Source organism: Ochotona princeps, chromosome 5, assembly GCF_030435755.1.
Source record: "Ochotona princeps isolate mOchPri1 chromosome 5, mOchPri1.hap1, whole genome shotgun sequence".
Classification (NCBI taxonomy): domain Eukaryota; kingdom Metazoa; phylum Chordata; class Mammalia; order Lagomorpha; family Ochotonidae; genus Ochotona; species Ochotona princeps.
Window position 1 is genome coordinate 8926328 of NC_080836.1, and position 26851 is coordinate 8953178.

General features: G+C 43.5%; 1 protein-coding gene across 6 annotated transcripts in view; it reads right to left on the reverse strand.

The window, feature by feature from the left end:
* The window catches only part of WDR33 (WD repeat domain 33), an 88041-nt gene that overhangs the window by 13487 nt on the left and 47703 nt on the right, over positions 1–26851 (reverse strand). For all 6 annotated transcript variants that reach the window (XM_058664356.1, XM_058664355.1, XM_058664354.1 and 3 more), the window contains exons 8-16: positions 5920–6046; positions 4759–4913; positions 4593–4671; positions 4084–4194; positions 3652–3746; positions 3369–3455; positions 3002–3141; positions 2269–2421; positions 401–1471 (exon numbers count right to left, since the gene is read on the reverse strand). In XM_058664356.1, coding sequence (XP_058520339.1) covers positions 401–1471; positions 2269–2421; positions 3002–3141; positions 3369–3455; positions 3652–3746; positions 4084–4194; positions 4593–4671; positions 4759–4913; positions 5920–6046 — 2018 coding nt within the window. The remainder of the gene's footprint in view (positions 1–400; positions 1472–2268; positions 2422–3001; positions 3142–3368; positions 3456–3651; positions 3747–4083; positions 4195–4592; positions 4672–4758; positions 4914–5919; positions 6047–26851) is intronic.

Here is a 26851-nt window from a genome sequence, read left to right on the forward strand (position 1 = left end):
GGAGAGCCAGCAGACAGACAGGCACAGTGGCTGGCAGGCCACGGGAGCCAGCCGCACGCTACAGGAGGCATAGTGGCTGGCAGGCCCACGGGAGCCAGCAGCAGGCTACAGGAGGCACAGTGGCTGGCAGGCTCACGCACATCAGGCTATAAGGTAACGCCTCAGAGCCTCAGCCCTGGGTTTGGTCCAACCTGCTCTCAGTCCCTTTACAAAAGGAACCACCTCCATCACACAAAAAAATAACGAAATGAGAAAATGAGTATCTAACAGCGGTATAACCCATCTCAGCATTCCTAGCATTTCCTAGGATGCTAATATTGTGAGCCACCACAACGGGCGCATCAGTGCACAGTACAGTTTTCCCAGTGTGTTACTGTCATGAGTTGGAAGTAAATAGTACCTGATTGAAGGGGGCCCGGGGCCCATCACCCAGCAGAGGTGTTTTCTGTTGCTGGAATGGTATTGGACCTTGAGAAGGATGTGGCCCTCTTGCTGGGTTCGGCTGTCCCTGAGGTCCAGGAGGCCCTTGCATGCCACCCTGGGGTGGAGGTCCCAAAGAGCCCTGGGGCGGCCCCTGCTGGCCTTGTGAGCCGGGGGGCCCACGCAGTTCCTGGGGAGGGCCCAGCATGGATCCTTGAGGGGGCGGCCCCTGCACGCCCCGCATTTCCTGAGGACCTCTCATTTCCTGAGGGCCGTGTCCAAGAAGTCCGCTTGGAGGGTGAGGTCCTCTCAGCTCTTGAGGCGGGTGGCCCATCATCATGCCTTGGGGAGCAGGACCCTGGTTCTCCCGGGGGCCAGGAGGGCCTTGCATCCCTCTGGGATTCAACCCCATCAGAGGGCCCTGAGACACGGGGCCCGGGATCCCCTGAGGCCCAGGCCCGCCTGGCATGGCATGAGGGTGAGGGGGCCCTGGCATTCCTCTGGGACCAGGTGGGCCCTGCAGACCTGGTGTACCAGGAGGCCCCTGGGGGCCCATGTGACCCTGCGGACCAGGAGGCCCCTGGGGGCCCATATGACCCTGTGGACCAGGCGGACCCTGAGCACCCATGTGACCTTGAGGGCCGGAACCCCCCTGGGGGCCAGGCGGTCCTTGAGGCCCCAGAGGGCCATGAGGTCCAGGATGCCTCTGCATTGGCTGGGGCCCGTGTAGGTCCTGAGGCCGTGGCAGTCCCTGGGGTGGGCCCTGCGGCCCCTGTGGTCCCATGAATCCTTGTGGCCCCCCACCTCCCTGGTGCAGTGGGGGGCCCTGCGGTCCAGGAGGTCTAAACTGTCCTTGTGGGCCTGGAGGCCCCATCTGCGCCATGTTCATTGGCATCTGCTGAGATGGATGGGGCTGCTGAAAACCTTGAGGAATCTGCGACATTGGACCTTGTCCTGGAAAGGGCTGGGGTGCGAGGAGAGGGGCCCCAGCTGAGGGAGGAGGTTGAATTTGCTCAGCCTGTTTCTGTGCGAGTCTCTCAATTTTGAGTTGCTGGAAAGAAAGGGAGAAGGAAAAAGGACAATCAATTAGATGGCACCTTTAAGGATGACAAATGTGCCAACATTCCAGGACGCTCAAAATGAACAAGAAACTGCTCAGTCTCCTGATGCCTCCAGAGAAATCTGCAACCATGTCACTCCAACTGCCCGAGCGACACAACCTCCCGGCACGGAGGACTGCTTACATACAACACTGAGCAGGGACACCCCAGTAATTCCCTAGCGTTTTGTCACTCTGGGTAACTCTCATAAGGAGGAGAAAACAAAAATAAAAACAAAAAATAAGTCATCTGCTCTTCTGGCTAGAAGGGACAATTGTTACTTGTGGAGAAAAGATTCCAAACTAAACCAACACTGGCCTTATCTTTTCTATCTTATTTTACTTAAGCTCACTGATCTGATCTTAAAAAGCTAAGACAGCGATTCATAACTGGAGAACTATTAGCACCACTTGGGCACATATCTCGGAGCATGCCCCACATCCGGGACTTGGGGTGGGCGGGAAACCGGGTGGGGCTTCTCCCTCAATGTCCCCCTTTACCTCAGATGCATGATGGAAACAATATGGACATAATGGCATTGCCCACTTTCCTATCCACCTGAACCTTTTTTTCTTTTTTTCTTTTTTTTTTCTTCTTTTTCCTTTAACTGTAATTAACTATGTAAAGATTGTCAACAACAATACAATAAAAAGAAAAAAATTAAAAAAAAAAAAAAAAAGCTAAGACAAAGGACACTTTTAGAAACGAGCAGCCCAACACAGCGGTCAGACGTGGGACCCCCGCTCACCTCCAGGAGCTGGGGGTTGGTGTACTGTAAAGTAGCCATCTCCTGCTCAATTTCTGCTTGTGTTTTCTTCTTCTCTTCCAATTTAATGTCTTCTTTTCTATCATTCAGCACCTCGTTTGGAGCAGGAATTGGAACTTTATTTTGCATCCAAGCCTTGCGAAAGAAGAGAATATTTAAAAACAGGGAAAGTAAGATTATCATCAGAAGACAAAGCCATTCCATCATGTCATCTGTTCAACCCCACCTGTAGAACTGCCTTCATTTCTGTTATTAATTCTTAAATGGCAAGGCGAAGGGGTCAGGTGGTGTAACATGAGACAGAAACTATCAAGATGACCAAAACTGGAAGATATTGCATACTACTACACTGAGTGTAAAGCTGATGAGCATGTGGCTGAAACAGAGAATAGACAAAGAAGGGAGGAGCCAACACATTCTGCTCAATGTCCCACTCCTCTCCTTCCTCTTCCAGCATGGAGGATCGATAGTACATGTGTCAGGATGAAACAGGAAGCCGGATCCACGGCCAACTCAACATACTGCAAAGCAGCAGATGGGAACTGTCTAAGAATGAATGAAAACATGCAAAGAACACTCCAAAAAAGAATCTCTAGTACAGAAATACCTTCAACAGATGAGACAAGCCAAGGGAAATCTATTTCTGCTCATCCAATGAGCTAAGCAAGCACACCCTCCGGGGTCTGGAGGCAGGGGGTCACACGTGGTCACGCACCTGCTGGAACTGAGCCGGAATCGGTTTTGCATACGGGACTTTCTTCTGAGGGACTTTCTTCTGATCCTTTTGCATCACTTCCTCCATCCCCCAATCCAACCCAGGAATCGTCATTTCGATTTCACTTGCTTCATCTTTTCCTGTAACCATAACGGAAAAGATGTAGCCCAGCAAATGAAAAGAACCAGCCACTTGTTCAATGAACCTACTTTTCCAAACAAGAGATTTTTAAGTATTTCAAATCACTTCTATTAGTACTTCTCCACATAAACAATTCTGGCCTTTCCACACAGTTTATCATGAAGATAAGAATCAGAGAGCTACAAATTTTATACAACATAAAATGTGTGCGTGTACCCTCTCTTACCCATCTGTTCTTGCTCCATAGCTAATTTTAGTTGTTCCGGTATTCCCATTCCCGGAATTACTGCCAGGCTATTAGGTTCAAGGTCATCTGTAAACAGCAACACACACATTGAAAACAGAGATTTTATAAAAACAGTAGTCAACACTATTAGTGCCTCTTAGAATAGCATCGAATCACTAGTGACTTCTGGACTAATAAGTTGAGAAATGAAATGTTTTCTATTATCTTCCCAACCAGCTCTTCCTTAACGGAATATCAGATTCCAGCTGTGTGAGAGCCTCACCATATTCTACTCCATCTTCAGACATCCCAGGTAACAGATTTAGATTGTATCGATCTCGCATCTTGTCACCTGGTCGATTTCGAGTCCAGAATTTGCTGTCAAAATAAAAGTAATGAGGGAGAGGGGGAGGGGGAAGAGCATGACTAAGTAGGGCATTCCCTTGACAAACACAATTTCTCACAATGCCTTTCTTACAAAACTTTCAAATATGGAGAGGTTGGATCAAATGAGAAGGCAAAACCAAAATCAATTAACCCAAGTTATATTCAATACATAAATTCCTTATGGTAATGTAACTTTGAACCACTATAAAATGTTTCCAAAACACTGGAATCAACTTACTGCATCAATCAAAACATGAAATAGGTAGATACAACATTTACTTTCTGCTGCTCCATGAGCACAGGGATTCCTTGCTACTGTTAAACTTACCTGGTGTGATCATTTGAGCCCGAGCAGAGAATGTGTCCAAGAGGATGCCACGCCAGACTCCAGATCATTCCCTCATGTGCCATCTCCATCCCACCCACTTCCTTCTCCACCCTGCAATGGCACCCGAGAAAGAAGTCTTAATAAAATTTAACACCTCTCCCTTACCTGCAGAAAAGACATTCTCTTCTAGCTTTAAAACAAAACTACCAAAACTTGCTTCTTTAACTCTAATTTCTGTATGTATATCAAAGATACTTGGTTCGTCAAAAGAAAGATATTCTTTTATCCAAAGAATGCTACAAAGGGGAAAATGCTTCTAGAATTACTACACCGATAAGGAAATAGGAAATCTATTTTATTTGCCTTTAATGAATGCACACCCAGGTGAACAAGTGCTACATTTTCTAAAATGAGACACTCAAACAACTCGGAAACACACACGTTTCTACACAATTAGGTGCTCTCTTTGCAAAATACACCACCCTTTTACATAAAAAAATGTTACATACCCAACATGCCAGAATAACAAAGAACCATCAGAGCCTCCACTGGCAAAAAGTCCTTCATGAACAGGATGCCAGGCTACAGCTGCCAAACAAAGACAAGATTACTAAAGTCTGAGAACACTCTTCTAGGTGATCGCCTTTCCGCGCCCCTCAGATCACAACTACCGACCTGTGGCTTCTTTCTTATGGCCTCGGAAGACTTGCAGCTCTTCTTTCAGGTTTCGGATGTCAAAAAGTTTACAGAGATGGTCACGTGATGCTGTGAGCAGCCAGTTGCCATTGAGGTTGAGCTTCACTTCCATGACTGTGTTTTTATGGGCGTGACTACAAACAGAGCACCAAGACAGCAGTCTGTGAGAACCGAAAGCGAATATAAAGCAAAAGTGGCCCTGTGTGTTGAGAAGTATAGGGGCTCAGGATGGCAAGACTTGCCTAGGGGGAGAAAAGCATGGAACACGACAGGAGCACAGTTACAGAAACGGGTCAACAACAGGAATGCCCACTATCAAAGCACAGGCCTCTCCAGCCAGTTAAGGCAGCAGCAGATCTGCAACGGGACAGAAAGGCTCTCTGAAACAGGGGAAGCATTTGAATAAACAAACTAACATTCAGCAAGGCTCATTACAGTTAGGAAAGTCAATGAAGTTTCTCTCATTAAGGCAAAGAATAGAAATGACCACTGCATAGTTTGAGGGTTAATTTGAAGTGAAGACAATGCATCACCCAGGGCCTGCAAAATGTATATCTCCAGGGGAAAGCACTTAAGGGTGCTGTGCCTTGGCTGTGGTCACTAGATATGGTTCCCTTCCCTATCTGAAGGATCAGGTTACAACTGCTGATCCAAACTTGAAACTTCTTCGTAACTAATTCAAGGAGAAAATCATATTACATAGCTATATTAAATAAATGCCTCAGTCATAAATAAGAATAGCTTGAAAATGGAGGACAACCTTCTTTGCAAACAGAAATTTGTAGTGAGATGGAGAAGGCATGGCTATTCATACATCAACTTCATGCAATGACAAAAGGCACTCTAATGAGGACAGGCAGTAACCTGCACCAGTTAACAACCACCTCCTCTTCCCTACCCCCTATAATAACCAAATTAAACTCAGGGTTGTGCGACAAGGCAAAAAAAAAAAATCAAGTCGTTAACTTGATTCAACTTAGACACAAATCAAAATTGATAAGAAGTCTACAGATACAAACCCATCTGTTGCCCAGACTACTTTCTGAGAAACACAAGAGAACAGGAAGCTGAACATTAAAGAATGCAGACTGCTTCATGGGCTTGTGTTGGGTCGCCAAGATGGGGTTCCCTCTCACTTACAGTGTCGCAAGACTCTGCCCAGTCTTGGGATCCCAGAACTTGATTGGCTGTTGACTATCTTTACTTCCTGAAACAACTAACCCTTTGGTTGGATGCCAGTCGACACACTTCACATCAGCACCATGCCCTGTTGGAAACAAGTCAGGATAAAAGTCCAATCAGTCACAGGCATTTAAAGCAAAAACTCCATTCCCCAGTGTAAACCAAAGAAATCTATTATATGTTTCATCTAAGTGCTCAGTTCATTCAGCCTGAAAAAGACACTGGCCAGTGGCTACAAGTCTCCTGGACACAGCAGCCTCATCTCCTAAGCCACAAGGGACCCATCTGTATCGCTTGGAATGAAGCCCGTCTTGAGCAGCTCTCAAGTTCCTGTATAGCTGCCTTTCAGACTTTTCATGCTGCCCATCATTGTCCTAACTATTCAGTACAATCCCCGTCATGCACTTCAGTCTCCCCACAAGGTGGGAGTACTTATGGTTTACTTCCAAAGCACTCAACTCGGCCGAAACCAGCACTTTCTAAATGTGAAAGCAGGGAAAGTCTTTCAGTATTTGCTCCTATTGGTCTCTGAAATGCAGAAGAAATTCGATCCCTGTTTGATTTACATGTATTTTGTGAGATTCAGATGGGAAGCTAAAAGATGCCTTATTGAGTACATACTGTGTATTAGGTAATACACTAAGTATTTATAAGGACTGCCTTTTCAAATCATTACATTTTCAGTAATTCATTTCACAAGTTAAGCAGCAGTAGGCCAGGGGGATTAAGTCACAATCCCTAGTCTCTCCAAAACTCGTCAACAGGAACAGGACTTGAGTCTGGAGCAGCAGCTTCTAGAGATGGTGAGTGCAATAATCTTCTGTGTTATAGCAAGTAGGTCACAGCGCCCACTCAGGAAAAACCACAACAAGAACATGAACACTTAGAGAGCTGAAGGAAAGGGGTATCGCTTTAGAAAAGTGGGATATTATGCAGAGAGTCCCGATCATAATTTTTATGGCATATGTCTTAGGAAGCAAAGACTGAGAATGCTGAGAGCATTTGAAAACAGGTGCCTTCTCCAATCTGGCACCAACACAGCTTCTGTGGGATTCTGTGTTGGTTAGGAGGTAGGATACTGAACCAGGGCAGGGGGCACAGATGGTCTAGAAGTACTGGCAGCGATGGGCACCAGTGCAAGGAGGAATGTTCTCACATCTAATAGGCATGTGTACACAGATACCAACTACCGGAAATGTGACACTATGTACCAAAAGCACAAAAACGTGTATATTCAACACCCTAATACACACTGCTTTTAACATTAAGACCCAGGTTTTTAACATGAGGAAACAATCTTATGCCCAAAGGGATTAATCTGTAAGAATGTTTACTAGTGTATTTTTTTAAATATCCTTGAATACAATGCAAATGTAGTTTGTGACATATGTATACTCAATGAAAAAATATACCTATTGTAAATGATCACATAAGCATGATTAAAATGTCCAATCTAACTTAGTTTAAAAATAATTAGTGTATAGCACCACTATAGGAAATAAACAAATCAGTAACAAGAATGACTATGCATGCATGCCAACCCATTACGAGAAGCAACAGTGAGATGCAGTGGTGGGGCTGGGGTGGTATTAAATTGAGTCTCATTTCCTGGTGTGTTCCTATTTTCTGAAATGAATGCATTTGTAATAGAAAAACAGAGGCAAGAAAGGAGAAGTGAGGTCTTGCTGTTACTTTAGCAATTGAGACAGCCACATCCCACACTGGAGTGCCCGCCGTGGAGAGTCCGCAGCCACTTCCTCTTAATGCAGACCTGGGAAGGCAGCAGGATGACAGGTCAAGCGGTCTGTCTGTCACCCACACGGGAGAAGTACCCTACTCTCAGCCTGAGCTCTGGCCCTCCCCAGCCACTGCCTTTCAAATTAACTTTTAAATTTATTTGTGATGATAGTTGTAAAAGCTGGACACCCATGTGGACCACTGATTAGGATGGGAAAGGTTGAGAAACAGAAGAAAATGGATGAGACAATTAAATAAAAGAAAAATTCAGTAATCATAGCACAAGCTTAAGCAATGTTAATGTTATGAAGGATTTGACCTTAAAAAGATGTACCCAGGGATTTTCAAACTTTATGGGCTACTGTTGGCTAGAATGAAACATATATATTACTATGTATGAATTTTAATTAGTGGAGAGGCCAGCCTTGTGACACAGTGAATGAAGACACCGAATGAGACCCAGCATCTGGCATCATCTGAGGGCCAGTTCTGACTCTGCTTCTAACCCAGTTCACTGCTAATGCACCTTTGGATGTACCCAACCAGTGGGAGATTTGGCAGCACTTGGTTCATGCCTTCAGCTTGGTCCAGCCCCAGTCATGTAGCAATTTGGGGAATAAATCAGGGCATGGAGTCTCTGTCACTCTTTCAAATGAAAAAAAGATTTTTAAGTAAAGATAGACATTAGGACCCAGCAAAGTAGCCTAGTGGCTAAAGTCCTTGCCTCACATGCAATGGGATCCCATACGGATGCCAGTTCGTAGTCCAGCTGCTCTACTTCCCATCCAGCTTCACACTTGTGGCCTGGAAAAGCAGTCGAGGACGGCCTAACGCCTTGGGTCCCTGCACATGCGTGGGGGGGACCACGAAGAGGTTCCTGGCTCTGGGCTTTGGATTAGCTCCGTTCCAGCCATTGTGGCCAGTTGTGGGGTGAACGAGCAGACAAAAGATCTTTCTGTCTCCCTTCTCTCTGTGTACCTGCCTTTCCAATAAAAATTTAAATAAATCTTTAAAAAAACATTAGCCAATGTAGCCAGAGGACAGTAGATCTCTGTCATCCTGCACTTCAAATAAGTAAATGCATCTTACTTTTAATACATTTGGAAGACAGTATTGTGGCACAGTGTGTGAATTCACTCCCTGCTGCGCTGGTATACCATATCAGAGAACCAGTTCAAGTCCTAGCTGCTTTATTTCCTATCCAATTCCTTGATAGTGGGTCTTATAAAGCAGTGGGAGAAGTTTTAAGTCTTGAACCCATGCCAGACATCTGGGAGACCCAGATGGAGGTCCACGCTCCTGGCTTTGGTTTTGCAGCCACCTTGGGGAGTGAACCAAAAACAACAAGATATTGCTTTCTCCATCTATGTCACTCTGCCTTTCAAATATAATAAATCTTGCAAAAGAAAATTTCAAACAAATTTGCTTATAAAAAATGCATGAGAAAGCATGTTCCAATTATAATGCACTATGTTATAAAACATTCTCAGGAGTCACCCCTACTCACCTTTTCTGGAAAATTTACATAACATTTTAAAAGCATATTTGGGGCTGGTGCAATGGCGTGCAATGGCACAACTGGCTACCTCTCTGTCTGCAAGTGTCAGCATCCCACATGGACACCGGTTCTAATCCCAGCTGCTTCACTTCCCATCCAGCTCCCTGCTTGTGGCCTGGGAAAAGCAGTGGAGAACGGCCCACTGCCTTGGGACCCTGCACCCGCATGGCGTTAGATCAATTCAGTTCTGGCCATTGTGGCCATTGGGGAAGTCAACCAGCAGATTGAAGCTCTATCTCTTCTTCTCTGTAAATCTGCCTTCCCACTAAAAGTAAATAAATCCTAAAGAAAAAAAAAGCATGTCTGCTTAAAGCTATAAAGTTGCTTCTTCAAATCTATTTGCAAAGCCAAAAAACTATCAAGCCAGCAGAATAAAATATACTTCAGCTGCTTTAATTTTCTCTTCTGAAGTTCCCTAAAGTTTATTTCAGATGGATTTACCTACACCTATACTCATTATGAATATACACTAAATTGAGTGGTACTAGTTCATTATTTTATTCTTCAATTTGATTTTATTGAATGTAATTTAGTGAATACATTCAACTAAGACAGTAATGTTGAGGTGCCCTTGTGTGTATGGTACTATTCTGAGCGAAGTCTGGATACCAGCATCATTTTACACAGAGATTCTCGAGGAGACAGCTTGGAACCTGCCCAGATACGTGGAACCAACAGGTAGCGTGGCTGAGTGGAGATGTGAATGCAGGAAGCTGGCCCCAAAGCCTCAGCTCCTAACGGCTAGGCCATCCTACTTTCTTAGATCTGAAAAGGTTGGGTGATGAAAACGAGAGGAAAAGAACAAGTACCTTCTTCCGGGCTGTTTTGTATATAAAGACTCCTGACGAGTGTGCTACTCAACGCAGAGAGAACTGAAAGACTTCTTATTATTTTTGCTCTGACATTATTTTCTTTTGAGCTATGCTCAGTATTATCTACTTCTAAAAACATTAAACACAGGAGCAGGGTGTCGTGTGGTAGGGGAATTTGCTGCTTAGAAAGCACGCATCACATATCACAGAGTGCTGGTTCCAGCGTTGGCACCTCTGCTCGCCATCCAGTTACCTACTCATGTCCACCTGGGAGCAGGAGGTGATGCTTACGTGGTTGTGTTCCTCCCACCCGTGCTGGATAAGCAAAGCTCCTGGTTCCCAGCTTGGGCCTGGCCTACCCTTGCACTGCTGCAAACATCTGGGCAAACATCTGGGGAGCAAACCAGAAGATGGAAGATGCTCTCTCTCTCCTGACCACCCCCCTCTCTCTTTAGCCTTGGATACTTAAAATTGAATACAAATTTTGTCTGAGAAAAAAAAATACAGTGTAGGAAAGTATGTGCAACAAACTAAGATTTGCAGCTTCTCTCTCTCTCTCTCACACACACACACACACACACACACACACACTCATTTGCTCAAAATCTCATCTAATGTTTCTGAAGGAAAATGTAACAACATTGTATAAACCACATCCAAGGAAGGGAGCTGGACGACCAGGGGCCTGGGTAAGGAAGGATGCCAGAGGACTGGGGGCCTGGGTAAGGAAGGATGCCAGAGGACCGGGGGCCTGGGTAAGGAAGGACGCTGGTCGACCAGGGGCCTGCCTGGGTAAGGGAGGGTGCTGGAGGACTGGGGGCCAGGGTCAGGAAGGGAACTGGACAACCGGGGGCCTGCCTGGGTAAGGAAGGGCACCGGAGACCAGGGGCCTGGGTAAGGAAGGACACTGGACGATCAGGGGCCTGCCTGGGTAAGGAGGCTTCTCACAGAGCATCCCACTCTGAAAAATCCACACCTGAAACTTCTTCAACACTGATACACCACAGCACATAATGAAACACTACTTCATGGACATGACTAAAAATATCACACACACAAGACCTTTAGGTTATTTGTATAAGATATACAGAGAACATGAGTGAATTTAATATTTACCCATTGGTGCCACTCTCAAGACATCATATTATGTGTATGTAAATATTCCTTAATCTGCAAAAGTCTAAAAATCCCAAACACTTCCGGCCTCAAATATTTTGTAACTTTTCTATCTGAAAACCATGAAAAAATTGAGAAAAATTTTCAATGAGAAAAATGAACCATAAATAAAGCTGGCACAGAAGCAAATTGACAGACAACTGCTTTCTTATAAAGCAAAAAGTTTTTACCCAAGTGACAGAAACTATCTCAAATAGGAAAGTTTTACCCTCTCATGCCAAGGTTAACAGATTTAGATACAAAATTAAGGCTGGTAGAAACTGACCTAAGAGACTAAGAAAACATTAAAAAAAAAAAAAAAACTTTTGCATATAAAGGTGGCATGAGAAGCCTTATTCTAGTAGTAAAAATTTGGAAACAGATTTTAGGAATTTCCCATAGCCAAAATGTAAAAGAATCAAATTTAAATGATTTAAATTTAACGGAAGTTAACATGATGATTCTGGAAGCAAAGAAAAAAGCTCATGAAACAGTATGTATCAAAAGCAAAGAAAAAAAACCAAGCAATACTCTGCATCTGTATCTTGAAGATGATTCAAACACTGTACATGAACAGTTACCGAAGTGGAGACATGCAGATTCACAGGAAATCAAGCTGTACTGCGAGACTGGAAACAAGGGTAACATTTTTCCATTCATATCCCCTGGAGCATGATTTTGTGGTTTTGAGAACAACATGGGTTCAGCTTTATGTGTCATTGTTTTTTTGGGCATGTTTGTAAGATGAGAACGAAATGTCAGAGAATGCAAGCTATGCTTCTAGGTAATATTAATATCACTTTTTGATGAAAGAGAGAGAATTAACAGCTGGGAAGTTAATGGGTGCAACTTTGGTGGGTAGGCCAGGCAGCCCCATCTATGAGAATTTTAAAGGCATGGGAACTTTGTTCCTGTAAATTCTCTGCAAGAAATCTACTCAACAGCACAATTGTATCAAGATTGTTGGAAGTGTGGAAGTGTTGTAAATGATTTATAATCTGAATTGCAATGTATGTGTGAAATTTCACAGTACTATACGTCCAATAAAAGTGAACATCACCTCATATAAATCACACGTCAGCCTGCCTTTTAAAAACTACACGCTAAATGCAAGGTATAACATGGCCCCACTTACATAAAGGATCATCTTAAACTAGATCTAATTTTTAAGGACGAAATGGTGACAGTGAGAAGGTATCTGTTCTTCCACCCTAGCTGAGGTCCCTTAGCACACAGATGCTTTTCTTTCATCACTTTTTTGTCTTATGGAAGCTGCCTTTGGTCTCACTCTATTCAAAATCCACATGGATGACTAGTGTCATTTAGTTGCCCCAATATCCCATGGGTGTGCCATCATGGATTCAACCAATCTTGGGCAGAAAACAGCCAGAAAAAAAATCAGCAAGTTCCTTACAGCAAAAACTTAGGTTTGCTCTGTGCCAAGTATTTCACTGATAGTGATGTGGGGGTAATGTATTAGGTATTAGAACTGACACAGAGGGCCCGGCGGCGTGGCCTAGAAGCTAAAGTCCTCACCTTGAAAGCCCCGGGATCCCATATGGGCGCCGGTTCTAATCCCGGCAGCTCCACTTCCCATCCAGCTCCATGCTTGTGGCCTGGGAAAGCAGTGGAGGACGGCCCAATGCATTGGGACCCTGCACCCGCGTGGGAGACCCGGAAGAGGTTCCAGGTTCCCGGCTTCGGATCGGCGCACACCGGTCCGTTGCGGCTCACTTGGGGAGTGAATCATCGGATGGAAGATCTTCGTCTCTGTCTCTCCTCCTCTGTGTATATCTGGCTGTAATAAAATGAATAAATCTTTAAAAAAAAAAAAAGAAGTGACACAGAAGCAATGATTCACGTACACAGCAGGGTTCACACAGATTATAGGCAAATACTATGCAACTTTACATCAGGGACTTGAGCACCTGCAGATTTTTTGTGCTTCTGGTGGGTCTCAGACCCCATATCCCAAGATTTCCAAACAAACAAATTATGCAAAGCTAACTAGGACCTATAGTCCAAGGCAGCTGCTCTTCAAATCCTAAGCACAGGCCATTTATCAGATAATTCTCAGACTCAGTGGGACTGAATCCATTTTCCAGTATTTTTCGGTTTTGTGAACTGGCAAGCCATGCCATAAATTCCATAGAAAGTTGAATTTAGTACCAGTCACATGGTTTTATCCACTTTAAACAACAGCCCTGAAGAAAGTATCTACATCAAACACAATCCTTTCACTTAAGAGGGGACAGAACTTCGGGAATCAAAGCCTTTTTTATGATCCCCAAACAGGAATTCCAAGAATGCAATATGCTCAACGCTGAAGCAATTAATACAGACTAAATGGGAAAACTCACTCAAGTGGCAAGTGTTTTTATAGCTCAGTGATCCAAATGTTTTAAAGAGCTTGCCAGTGAAGGAACTAGCATTTTTTTTTTAAACAGCATTTAATTAACCTCTCAGAAAGCAGCCCCTAAACATAGTATGCAACCAGGGTCCACACCAAACTTGTGGCAGTCACTGTAACGTTTTCCACAGCTGCGAAGGCCACGGGGGGACAAGAGGAGCTAAAGGTGGACTTTATTGGAGGCACAATTCTGGGCAGGATGGCAGAGCTTCCAGGAGCCAATGAGTAGGAAGGCAGATACCCAGGGTTCAGGATTATGGGGAAAGGTGGTGGGCACCTTATCCACACTCGTGGATAAGTGAGCTAGGAAGAGCTTTGTGACAAAGAACAAGACTGCCAGATGTCTCTGTGAAATTCACTTTAAGTTCGAATACTTAAGGATACAATCGGCACCGTTCAATGTGGTAGCTAACAGTCACATATAGCCATCTGAGTGGAAGGTCAATTTTTTTAAATTCCTGTCATACCAGTGATATTTAAGTGCTCACATGTGACTGGTTGCTAGCATACTGGACAGAAAAGATACAAACTATTACATAAAAGTTATTTTATATATTCTATCAAAGTCCTACTGGACACTAACAGGCCTTAAAGGGCATTCAAATTTTCAGAGCCATGTAGTCTGTATTCTACAGTCACATGATGAATGTCAACATCCAAAGAGCGCCCTTAATTGATGCTGCAGCTAGGGAAGACCTGTAACTGTAACAAGGAGACCTAAAAGGGCAGGGGGCCAAAAAGGGCAGGGGGCCTAGCCATCTTCCTGCTCCAGTCACCTTCTCACCATTCCAAAGGTAACATCAACATTAAGTGGCACAACATTTCCCTTTCTTTTGTTCCAATTAAAATCTATCCTTTCTCAACTGAGATTGTGACAACTTCTATCTCACAAAGCTACAAAGGTGATGTGATAAACTTGTCCAGGATCTTTATTAACATAAATACAATGGGCTCTTTTTTAGAGGGGGAAGTTTTGAGAGTAATGAACTCTGCATCACTTCTTAGCTAGCAAAACATTCTCAGAGTCCTGGCTGAATTGACAGCAACAGCTTTAAGCACCTGTTGCAGACAGGTGGCACTGCTTTGTGAATTAACCTGTGTCCAACAGACCAGAAAAATAAAAAAAGTTTAACTTACAACTTCAGAATTATTTGCAACAGCACCCACTAGGCCTTAAAATTAATACTGAACTGCAAGTACACGATGATTTCATTTAGTCCAGTTGATCATTCTCTCATACATTGATACACTCGTCACATCCATCCCTTAACTAAAAATAACAGTATATGAGATTAACATGTACTAGGCTATGGGTGTGACCAATTATATGCTCACCAAAGGGGCGGGGGGAAGGCAGACCTGAACACTCGGGTGCTGCTTGAAGGATGTCCTGAACAAATAATTTCCAAGAAAAACATCACTGCAGGGCCCGGCGGCGTGGCCTAGCGGCTAAAGTCCTCGCCTTGAAAGCCCCGGGATCCCATATGGCGTCGGTTCTAATCCCGGCAGCTCCACTTCCCATCCAGCTCCATGCTTGTGGCCTGGGAAAGCAGTGGAGGACGGCCCAATGCATTGGGACCCTGCACCCGTGTGGGAGACCCGGAAGAGGTTCCAGGTTCCCAGCATCGGATCGGCACGCACCGGCCCGTTGCGGCTCACTTGGGGAGTGAATCATCGGATGGAAGATCTTCCTCTCTGTCTCTCCTCCTCTGTGTATATCTGGCTGTAATAAAATGAATAAATCTTTAAAAAAAAAAAAATCACTGCAATTAAGACAATTCTCCTACTGAAAAAAAATGCTAATGTGTTAGGGGGAAAAAAGAAAGCTTCTAGAAAAACAGAACAAACTCCTTAGCAAGCCGCAAAGTTATACAAGTAACAGGTTTTAGGTAGTGGGTGAACAAACACTGTATGGAGAGCAGAGAGCCTCCCACCCCCTTATTCCGTATCCCCAAGTCCTGAAGTGTGTGGTAGTGTGGTGGGGACAAGAGGCCAACAGGGAAAGGAGGCCTCTTTCTTCTGACTCTTGCCTGCAGGGTGAGGTTGGCAGCTTCCACGAAATTGAATGAAAACACTGTGATCCCAGTGAATTTCTCATGACCATACCCTTCCTCCACAGCCTGACCAGGCCCTAAGGGACCATTCACCTCCAAAATGTGAAGAGCCTAGCCATTAAGACAGTGCACATGACCCCAAACCTTGGTAAGCACCTTGAAAATCAATACATAATGAGTTTTATTTGAAGGTCAAAACGAGTGTCCATTTTCCCATTTTATTTCTCCTGATTCAGGCCATTATATAAACAAATCTTAAGAAAAAGTTCTTTTATACATAACTTACAAAAAGCAACAATATTTTCCAATACAGGAAGAAAAAAAGTGAAACAAAGTTTCCAGTATATCTTGTACAACATTAACAGTTGAAGAACTGTTAAGAGAATCTGTTAAACATTGACAACAAGTTCCTGCTACTTCCAGCCGTAAGAACATAAAATATGATAGATAAGTTTAAGCCAAAGGGTATTCAAAGACATGGTCCATAACCAGACGCTTCAGTGGGTGAGAGGACACAAACATTTGAAAAGTTAAACAGCAACATCACCCTGGTCAATGAATATGCAGCGATCACTTGCTGGCATGTGACTTTCCCAGGGGGAGTCTCACCGAGATTCACCGTGAACCCCGGCTGGGAGTGACTAACGGCATCTTTGTCATCCACATCCAGAATGTCACAACTGTGAAGAACCAGACTTCCACAGGAAATGCATTCTGGAAAGGGTATAACCTCTAGGCTGTTTTTCCACAAAGTATGTTCCAAGCAACAACAGTGCACAGAACTGGGAGTGAAAGGGTTCAGGTTGGGCAACGGTGAGTTTTGAAAATGGACAAGTCTGTTTCTCTGTGTGAAAGCCTTCTGTGCTCACAATACCATCACAGATCTGAGGGAGAGCGTGGTCAGGAGTCTTCCCAATCTGTCAGAAGACCAACTCAGGCAACTGGCAGAGCTAGCTCATTATGCTGTGTGAGTGATGGTGGTTCTAAATTCAGAGTGGATACCTCAAGGAGAGGAGGAGACTGGGATGGAGCACACAAGGCCCTAACTGTATCTACAACATGTATTTATTCTTTTGTAACCATCGGGATTGTAACAATGTTATGTGTAAGAACCATGAGTAACTGCCATCCAAACATAAAACTGCAAGCTCAATCTCCCACTTCAGTCACACATTCAATTTGCATGTGCAAGTAAAACAGCTTCTACTGATTTCTGTCAACTAAGTATTTTTTTCTAAAAGAAATTACCAAGCTAGGTTCGAAATTCAAATGATGCATACAACTCGTAAAAGCAATGACGTATAATTACTTTAAGTACTTCTGGCTTCAGTGTGATCAAATTCTTGCGAATGTAGGATAAAATATATATATATTTTAAATCACACCATACAGGCATATGTTTTACCGACATGTCAAAGTGTTGCTAAACTCTTATGTAATGAGATGGAAGAACTGGATAAACAGGGAAAAACATGATTTCCATGTGAGGACTACATTTTAGAAATCGTCAGGATTATGACAATGGAACAGTGACAAGATTACTGATACACTAGGAGCAGCTACAGCATTTCATCAAAACATTGCCTAAGGGCACTCAGACCACGTGTCCATCCTCTATATTCAAATCTAAAACTCAGAAGGAAGCAATTCTGCAACATGTTTTGTGCCAAGCAGAACATCGTACTAATCAGAATTACACAAGTTCCAATCATTGTAGGAGCTGCTGTTTTGTAGATTACTGATCAAAGGATGCGGGCAGGTATTTGACTACTGGCGAACAATGCCAGTTAGGACGTCCACATCCCTCCTCAGCCACATCCCTCCTCAGAGTACCTGGCTGCAGCTCCCTGAGAAAGTACTGAAGGATTTTGCAGTTGGATTCCTGCTATCCACACAGGAGACCTAGACTGAGTTCCCAGCCCCACTTCAGCCTTAGCCACTGGTAACACGCTAGGCATGTAAGAGTACATACTCTCACCATCTCAAAATAATAAAGATTTAAAAAAAAAAAAACCTTTTTGATGAAAGCTTTATTTAAAAAGTTGAAAGGACTGCAACAACTGAGCATGGTGCGGTAGCCTAGTGGCTAAAGTCGTCGCCTTGCACACACTGGGATCCCATATGGGCACTGGCTCTAATGCCAGCGGCACTAATTCCCATACAGCTCCCTGCTTATGGCCTGGAAAAGCAGTGAAAGAGGCCCAAAGCCTTGAGATCCTGCACCCGCGTGCGAGAGCCAGAAGCTCCAGGCTTTGGATGGGCTCAGCTCTGGCCATTGCAGCCACTTGAGAAGGTGAATCAGAGGATGGGAGATCTTCCTGTTTATCTGACTATGCAATAAAAATTAATCTAAAAAAAAAGATAGTAACAACCAAATTTCAGCTTCACTGCTGTTACATTATTTGTGTGATGTTATCATCACAGAGACTGAAGCAGTGGTGCAACTGTTCAGCCACTGTTCATCCTATACAGCCACCAACATCCCATACAGGAGTGTGGATTTTCTGCACGGACTGCTTCAGCTCTGATCAAACTTCCTGCTAGCATACTTGGGAAAGCAGTGAGCATGTCCCAAGAACTCAGGCCCGCAATACCCTCATGGGAGACCCAGAATTCCTGGTCTGGCCCATCTGCAACCACTGTGGCCATTCGCAGAATGAATCAGCAATTGAAAGAACTCTATTTTCCTTTTATCACTTTCAAATCAATAAAATAAACCATGTGAAATATGTATCATGGGTCCAGCGTGTTGGCTCAGTGGCTAAACCCTTGCCCTGCAAGCACCAGGATCCCATATGGATTCCGTTTGTGTCCCAGCTACTCCACTTCCCATCCAGCTCTGTGCTTGTGGCCTGGGAAAGCAGTTGAGGACAGCCCAAAACCTTGGGATCTGGTACGTCTGTGGAAGACCAGAAGTTCCCAGCTCCTGGCTTTAGATCGGCTCAGCTCTGTCATTGCGGCCACTTAGGGAGTGAACCAGCAGATGAAGATCTCTGTCTCTCTGTAAATCTGCTAAGTACCCCTCAAATAAAAATCTGAAACCACAGAGTACTTGGTGCAGCACACACTGCCTGGCGTCCTGCAACCTTATCAGAGCGCTAGAGTTCCCAAAGTCCACGATCTACGGGATTCTGGCTTCCTGCTAATGCACACCGTGGGAGACAGCAGGGGCCAGCTCAAGTACTTGGATCTGTCATCCACATGGGAATCCTATATTGGACTCTGGGCTCCTGCCTGGCCCAGCTCTGCCCATTTTAGGCATCTGGGAAGAGATAGAAGGTATCTGTAGGTTTGTCTCCAGCTTAAATTTTTTTTTTTAAAAATCAAGTAAAACAAAATAAAATAACTTATCCATTTAGTCCACAGACATATAAACAAGATAGAAAAGGAAAGCCAAATCTCCCATACATGAAAATTCCAGAAAACGGATGTGATTACTCGAGCCTGGAGGAGATGGAGTTGAACTCCCCAATCCTGAAGGGCAGGGTATGCAGCTCTCCAGAGTACAGCATGGAAAGCAGGGAGCAAGGGAAGTGCAGCCTAGTGCTGGAGAATCCCAAGTATAGTAATTAGCAGTCCATCACGACCAACTCCACATCATCAGGTAAGACACACTTTGATGTGACACAAATAACATTGTACCCAATCTGTCTCCCAAAGAAACATCTTTAAAGCTTTTTGATCCGATATTAGAAAGGAGGGAAAAATGCTATCAACAATATCAGCATTTCTTTCTCACAATGTTTAAAAGAAGTCATTTCCATTTTTTTTTAACTGAATGAGTAGTGAAAGACAAACTCCAAAGAAGTAAAACCCAGGCCCGGCACAGTAGCCTAGCAGATAAAGTCCTCGCCTTGAACGCACCAGGATCCCATATGGAAACCTGTTCCAATTCTAGCAGCCCCACTTCCCTTCCAGCTCCCTGCTAGTGGCCTGGGAAAGCAGTCGAGGACGGCCCAAAGCCTTGGGACTCTGCACCCACATGGGAGACATGGAAGAAATTTCATGCTCCTGGATTCAGATTGGCTCAACTCTAGTCGTTGAGGCCGCTTGGGGAATCAATCATCAGACAGAAGATTTTCCTCTCTGTCGCTCCTCCTCTCTGTATATCTGACTTTGCGATAAAAATAAATCTTACAAAAAAAAAAAAAAAAAAAAAACCCAAAATTTTACACATTCTATTAAAAACCAAACAGTGGCCAGGGTTGTAGCACATGGAGTAAACCAATGCCAGAAAACATCAGCATCTCATTTGCATGGCAGCTCAAGTCCTAGGGCTGCTGCACTTCTGAGAGAGTTCCCAGCCTAAGATGGGCTGAGTACATGGATCCCCAGCACCCACAAGGGAGACCTGGATGGAGCTCAGGGCCCTTGTTTTGACACAGTATAACCCTGGCCATCTTGGGACTAATGGGAATGGTTAACCAATGGAGGGAAGAGCCAACTCCACTTTTCACATAAATTGATACACTTTTTTTTTTTAATGGGGAGGTAAAGAAATGAGGTATTAAGAAATTATTTCGGTCAGTGGTTAGGACACTGCCTGAGACTCCTGAACCATCTACTGGAGTACCTGGGAGGCAACAATGGCGGCTCAAGTGCTTGAGTCTCTGCCACCCACTTAAAAAACCTGGATGGAGTTCCTAGACCCTAGCTTTGCTTTGGCCAGGATACAACCATCAGTCACCTGGAAACTGAACCAGCACATGGAAGATGTATGCATATATGAAAGTGTATTTGTCTTTTAAAAATAAGAAAGGTTTAAAAAAAATCTGGGTTCGGTGTAATAGCTCAGTGGATAAATCCTTACCTTGTGATTGCTGGGATCCCATTTGGGTGCCGGTTCGTGTCCCGGCTGCTCCACCTCCCATCCAGTCCCTGCTTGTGACCTGGGAAAGCAGTCGAGGATGGCCCAAAGTCTTGGGACCCTGCACCCACGTAGGAGACTTGGAAGAAGCTCCTATCTTTGTTTTGGATTCAGCTTCCACTGTTGCAGCCCTTTTAGGAGTGAACCAGAAATGAAAGATCTTTCTGTCTCTCCTTCTCTCTGTAAATCTGATCTTTGCAATAAAAATAAGTAAGTCTTACAAAAAGAAAAAGAGCCAAAATTGTGTTTTTGGGTGAAACACACTAACGTTTTACTCTGCCCTCCTCTCTGAGCAGTGCCAAGGATGAATCAGGAAACTTCTCATTTCCACTTAAAATTGAATCTAATTCCACCTCTTAAGAAAGAACAGGAGATGAAATGTGTTTTGTCCAAAAGGAACACACGTATGGTATTATAATCTGTTGCATCAGGAATCAATATAATAACTCAAGTAAGTTCTATGGTCATTGCCCATTTGCTACGTGAAAGTACACAGCAAATTTTTGAGTAAAGCAAAGTTCAATTCTTAGATGTCACTATTTAAGTCCTTTTAATTTATTTGGCCTTTTGCAATCCCAGTATTTTCATGTGTAAAGATTATGACTTTATTATTGCATTTGAGAATTAAACGAAACAGATGCAGCACTTAGAATCATTCCTACCTTACATTATCAATACTATTGAATGACAGTTTTAATTGTGATACAATCTCTGTCCCATAAAAGCTCACCATGGAACACAGGCTTCCAACCACGGCTGGTTATCCAACAGGTACTAATGCTTCTAGGCATAGAGTATCGTAAGGTGAAAAGTGGACTCCACCTAAGTAGTCTTCCCCAAATTAAAACTTTCGCAATATTGTTAAATTTCAGTTGAGCGGGGAAAAGAACTGAAAAATGAACACTGAGTTCTAATCACAATCACCCTTGATTCATCAAGTAGATTTGATGTAATGTAATCACTTCACAACTAGAAAACCTAACAGTCTCCCATTACTGTTACCTTATCATTTTAAATGTTTTAAGTAACTAAGACACTCTGTTTTGGATGTTAACTACTTAAACAACTTGTTTAAAATGTCACCCCTGGCACTGAGAAGGTGCCACGCACTACTTCCTTTTATTTATAGTATGGATGTTTGATGATTCTTATTTTTTTAAAGAGCATTAACATGTCTAGGGAGAAAGAACATTCAACAGGAAAAATACTAGGTTTAATTCAAGGAATTTTCACTTACCTCTAAATCACATGCTTCAGATACATGATTAAACTTTTAATACGCAAGATTTCAATGAAAATGAAGAAATGAGAACAGCACTTTGCCACAGCAAGTGAAGATGCTGCTTGCCATGCCAACATGCCATTCCCAGGTAACAAGTTCAGGTGCCAGAAGCATCACTTTCAACCCAAGCCCTAATGTGCCTGGGAAAGTTGCAGCAAAGGCTCCACTAGCTGAATCCCAGTCTCCCAGACAGGAGACCAGGATGGAGTTCCTGGCTCCTGGCTTCAGCCTGGCTCAGATCTGGCTGTTGTGGCCACTTGGGGAGTGTACCAGATAGAAGAAATCTCTACCTCCTCTGTCTATTGCTTAAACAGGAAAAACAAACAAAAAATAAAAAAGGAAAGAAGAAAAGATTGAAGTAGGTAACAATGTCAAAGTCAGGGAAGCTGTTTCAAGGAACTATGCGTTAGAACCAAACCATAATTTTAATACTAATCAAGCAACTTAAAGTAAACCCCTTGGTAACTTAATTCCAAAGCTTTGTACAGTATGAAGGTATTTACCAAGAATGGCACACCTTGACAACAAATTTTAGGAAAAGCTGAAAAACTTCAACCCAAATACAAGCATTCATCAAAAACAAATGAACTCATAATTTTGAATAAAGCAAAGAAAAATTACATGTAGGGGCTAATACTATGGCGCAACTGGCTAATCCTCAGCCTGCAAGCACCAGGATCCCATATGAGCATCATTTCATGTCCTGGCTGCTCCACTTCCTATCCAGCTTCCTGCTTATACCCTGGGAAGGCAGCAGGAAATGGCCCAAAAAGCTGTACTGGCATAGGAGACTTGGAAGAAGTTGCTAACTCCCAGCTTAACCCACCCAGTTCTGGCCATTGTGGCCATCAAATGAATGAACCAGCAGATGGAAGACTTTTGTCTCCCCTTCTCTCTGTAAATATGCCTTTTACAAATAAAAATAAACAAACCTTTTTAAAAAAAGATTTATTTTATTTTTGTTGGAAAGTCAGATATACAGAGAGGAGGATACACAGACAGATCTTCATCCAATGGTTCACTTATCAAGTGACCACAAAGGCTGAAGCTGAGCCAATCCAAAGCCAGGAGCCAGGAGCTTTTCTGGGTCTCACATGCAGATACAGAGTCCCAAGGCTTTGGGCCATCTTTGCTTTCCCAGGCCACAAGCAGGGAGCTGGATGGGAAGCAGTATTTTCGGAATTAGAACCAGTGCCCATATGTGATCCCAGCACGTTCAACGCAAGGACTTTAACCACTAGACCACCGCGCCAGGCCCAAAATAAACAAATCTTTAAGAAAGAAAATTAACATGCACACTGCACAAAGGATGATAGTGCTTACAGACTACAGACAACTCAGTGATGTATGGGACTGCCTGACCATCCATACACGGAAGAGTTGCCCCAGCCACAAGCAGCAACTGTTTTTCAGCAAAGCAAAGTTAATTGAGGCTAGAGTAGCAAGCAAATGAAGATTGCGGCTAGGCCCCACTATCATTCTGAAGGATGGAGAGGAGAAGAGGGAAAGAGGCAAGGAGAGGCAAAAAGATGGCAGATCCACCCACAGCAGAATAAACCAAAGCACTCCATCTCTGAGTTCATCCCACTAAGACTGCCAGCTGTGGCAGGTGCCTGTATACTACAATGTCACCTTACCCTGTGTTATCAATCCCCAACACAGGTCCACAGTGAAAGGGGAGGAGCCACTGAACAGGGGAGGAGCATCTTAGGGAAGTGAAGAGAACCCCAACTGCTACTTAATCAACACAAACCACCATTAAATATTTGTTCAATCCATCAAAACTGAAGAATGAAGAAATCAGTGTGAAAGAGAGAAATGGAAAGAGAGACAGAGTTCAGAGCTCAGAGGAAAAAATAACAGTAGGGCTTACCAAAAACACAAATACTTCATTTACCAGGCTAAACGTTTGAAAGGATATGCTCATGCAAGACAAACAACCACTTTAAAAAATGACAAGACCAAAGAACTACTAGTAAGCTCTTCAAAAAAATTTAAGATACAGCTGACAAAATACAAGGCTCATCAGAGGGCCAAATAACAGCTTTAGTATGAAGACAAAAGCAAAACAGAACTCCCCTAAAACTAACAGGAAAGGACAGAAACAGAATATGAAGGGAAAAGTAATTCAAGGTAGACAGTTCCACTAACAAGCACCTACACAGAATTTCATTAGATGAGTAGAGATGACAAGAAACAGTAGTCAGAGAAAAGCAAAGCTGTGAAAGGAATCAAGGCAGACTCTTAATGTATATTAAGGAAGATGAAACTGGGGCTGGTGGAGGTTAACCCTCTGCCTGCAGTCAGGATAACATATGGGTGCCAGCTCAAGTCCCAGCTGCTCCACTTTCAATCCAGCTCCTTGCTTATGACCTAGCAAAGCAGGGGAGGATGGATCAAGTCCTCAGGTCCCTATTCCCATGGGAGAGATCCAGAAGAACCACCTGGCTTCAGACCAGCTGAGCTCTGGCTGTTGCCATCTGGGGAGTAAACTAGCAGATGGAAGACATCTGTCTCTCTCCTTTTACATAACTCTTTAAAGTTAAATGAATATTTTTTAAAAAAATGAAACTTAAAACATTTACATCTATACTGACAGTAAAAAAAAAAAATCAGGAGAGCATTTTCACATGTTGAAACACAGAAACCAGAATACACACACAACACTGTCAACAAAATACAGTCTATAACAGCAGCCTTCCAGATTCTGCAAGAAAAGGATTCTGAGCCAAGACTAACCAGGAGTCCACTATGATGGCAAATGAGGGCCTTTCCAGACACAAGCGTCTTGAAACTTACCCATTAAGAGGTTCCTGACAAAAATGTTCGAGAATGTGTTTTCAACTAAACTGAGAAACTAACAGACTTAGGAAGAAGGTAAAGCAATCCCAGGCTGATCCCAGGGTCAGAAAGCAAGCAGACTGCATCAGGGCACGAAGTGAGAAACAGAAATCCGTTTACTCAAGTGGGAAAATCAAGAGGTATTTGCCAACATTAAGGCTTCAGCAAAAAAGAGAAGGTAGAACTCCCAAAACACACTAACTAAAGCAAATCATGATATTACAACAGAGTTCAAGGAAACCACCTCAACTGTCCCTGGAGTTCTTGAAGCATAACTCATTTTAACTAACCCACGATTATCACCCCATCACTTTATTCCATGATGAATTCTTAGAAATGGCTTTATTTTCATTTTTTAACTCTTTGATTATACAAAGGTTTCAGAGCAGAAAAAACAGTGAAGGGCATAGACTTCTTTCTGTAGCCTGATGGTGAACCTAATATTGCTGAATGTTGGTGCCCCTCTCCCAAAAATACAGGTGTTAAGTACAGCTGTACCTATAAAGAAAATCAACAAAACACATGTATTTCATTATAAAAAAACAGGAGATAGAAAACATGAGCTGGTGGTATAAGAATACACTTCACCTTTCAAGACAAACAAAATGTACAGGATGAAATGTGTCAGAAATATCAAGATGTTATTAAAAATTGAATGGTAACAAAAGAAAACTTAAAAAATTGGTTTCGCAGCTGGCATAATAGCAAAATCCTCGCCTTGTATGTGTCCGGGATTCCATATTGGCGCCACTTCATGTTCCGGCTGCTCCATTTCCCATCCAGCTCCCTGCTTGTGGCCTGGGAAAGCAGTTGAGGATGGCCCAAAACCTTAGGACCCTACACCTGTGTGGGAGACCGAGAGGAAGCTCCTGGCTTCAGATCGGCTTGGCTCTGGCAATTGTGGACATTTAGGGGGTGAACCAGCAGATAGAAGATCTTTCTTGCTGTATCTCCTTCTCTCTGTTGATCTGACTTTTCAATGAAAATAAAATCTTTTTAAAAATACACACTTAATCTTTAATGATTTTCTGGGACAGTGAGGTCAGTTCATCTTCTTTAAGGGCCACACGTCTATACCCACTGACAAATTAGTGTAAAGTATATACTCTAATTCATGAGTGTAGATACAAACATAAAGGTAGAAAAAGCTTTGGATACAGCTGTGTCTTAGGAAAAAACCTTTGTGTCCTATACATGACATACGGTTAACTAAATCATGGCAGACACAGACACGTCCTACTGAATGCTACTGAGCAATCAGGAAGACTGAGGTAGTAACGAAACAGAAAAATGGCCAGCATACATGTCGTGAGAAGTGTGAATATAATCACCTTCCATGCAGTAACTTAACTTGTCTTTTTGTAGAAACACAGGAATTCTGGGAAGGCACACGCAAAACCATTCACATTAAAGGGCTTACCTCCAGGTGTGAAACAGGGAAAGAGGGAATGTGTTGACTTTAGAGCTTTTTAATGGATGTTTTATAAGTGGCAACTTAAGACAACTTTCACATTACCCCGTCCAATTTTTTCCATCCCACCCCAACCCTTAGCACTGTGCAAGCACAGATTTCAAACTTCCATATCACCCATGGTGTGTGAATGTGTGAATCCACCTTTCAAATCTCTCCAGTTGTTACTTCCATGCATTAGCCAGAATATGCTGATCACCATGCAAACCGATGGGAAACAAGCATCACAATGTTGCCTTTGGTCTTCAGCTTGGTTGCTGGGGAATGGCACTGACAACGGGGGACTGGGTTACCACAAAAAATTCCCAGGTCAGTGATGGCTAGGCAATGAGCCTGCCTTTGTATTCGTCCTCTGTCACCTTCCTGATCACAGGATAGGTGCAATGCTCAAAGCACACCCATCTGAAAGAGTACGTTTTCAGCACACACACTGCAGTGGGTTTCCATAGCATGGTGTGTATTCTCATGTGCACACACATAACCACAGTTTGTGCATTTCTTTTGCCAGGCACGTACACTGATCACATAATCACGCTACTGATGCTCTCCAGAGAAGAGTGTGCTGGGGAAGCAGGCGTTTGCAGCAGCAAAGTTGTGGGACCGTGAGGTTCCCAGCTGTCGGTCTGTACTTCTCATCTTCAGCCAAACACTGAAGACAAAATTGAAGCAATGTGGAAGAGTGAAGGCTTCTTAGCCATAACTG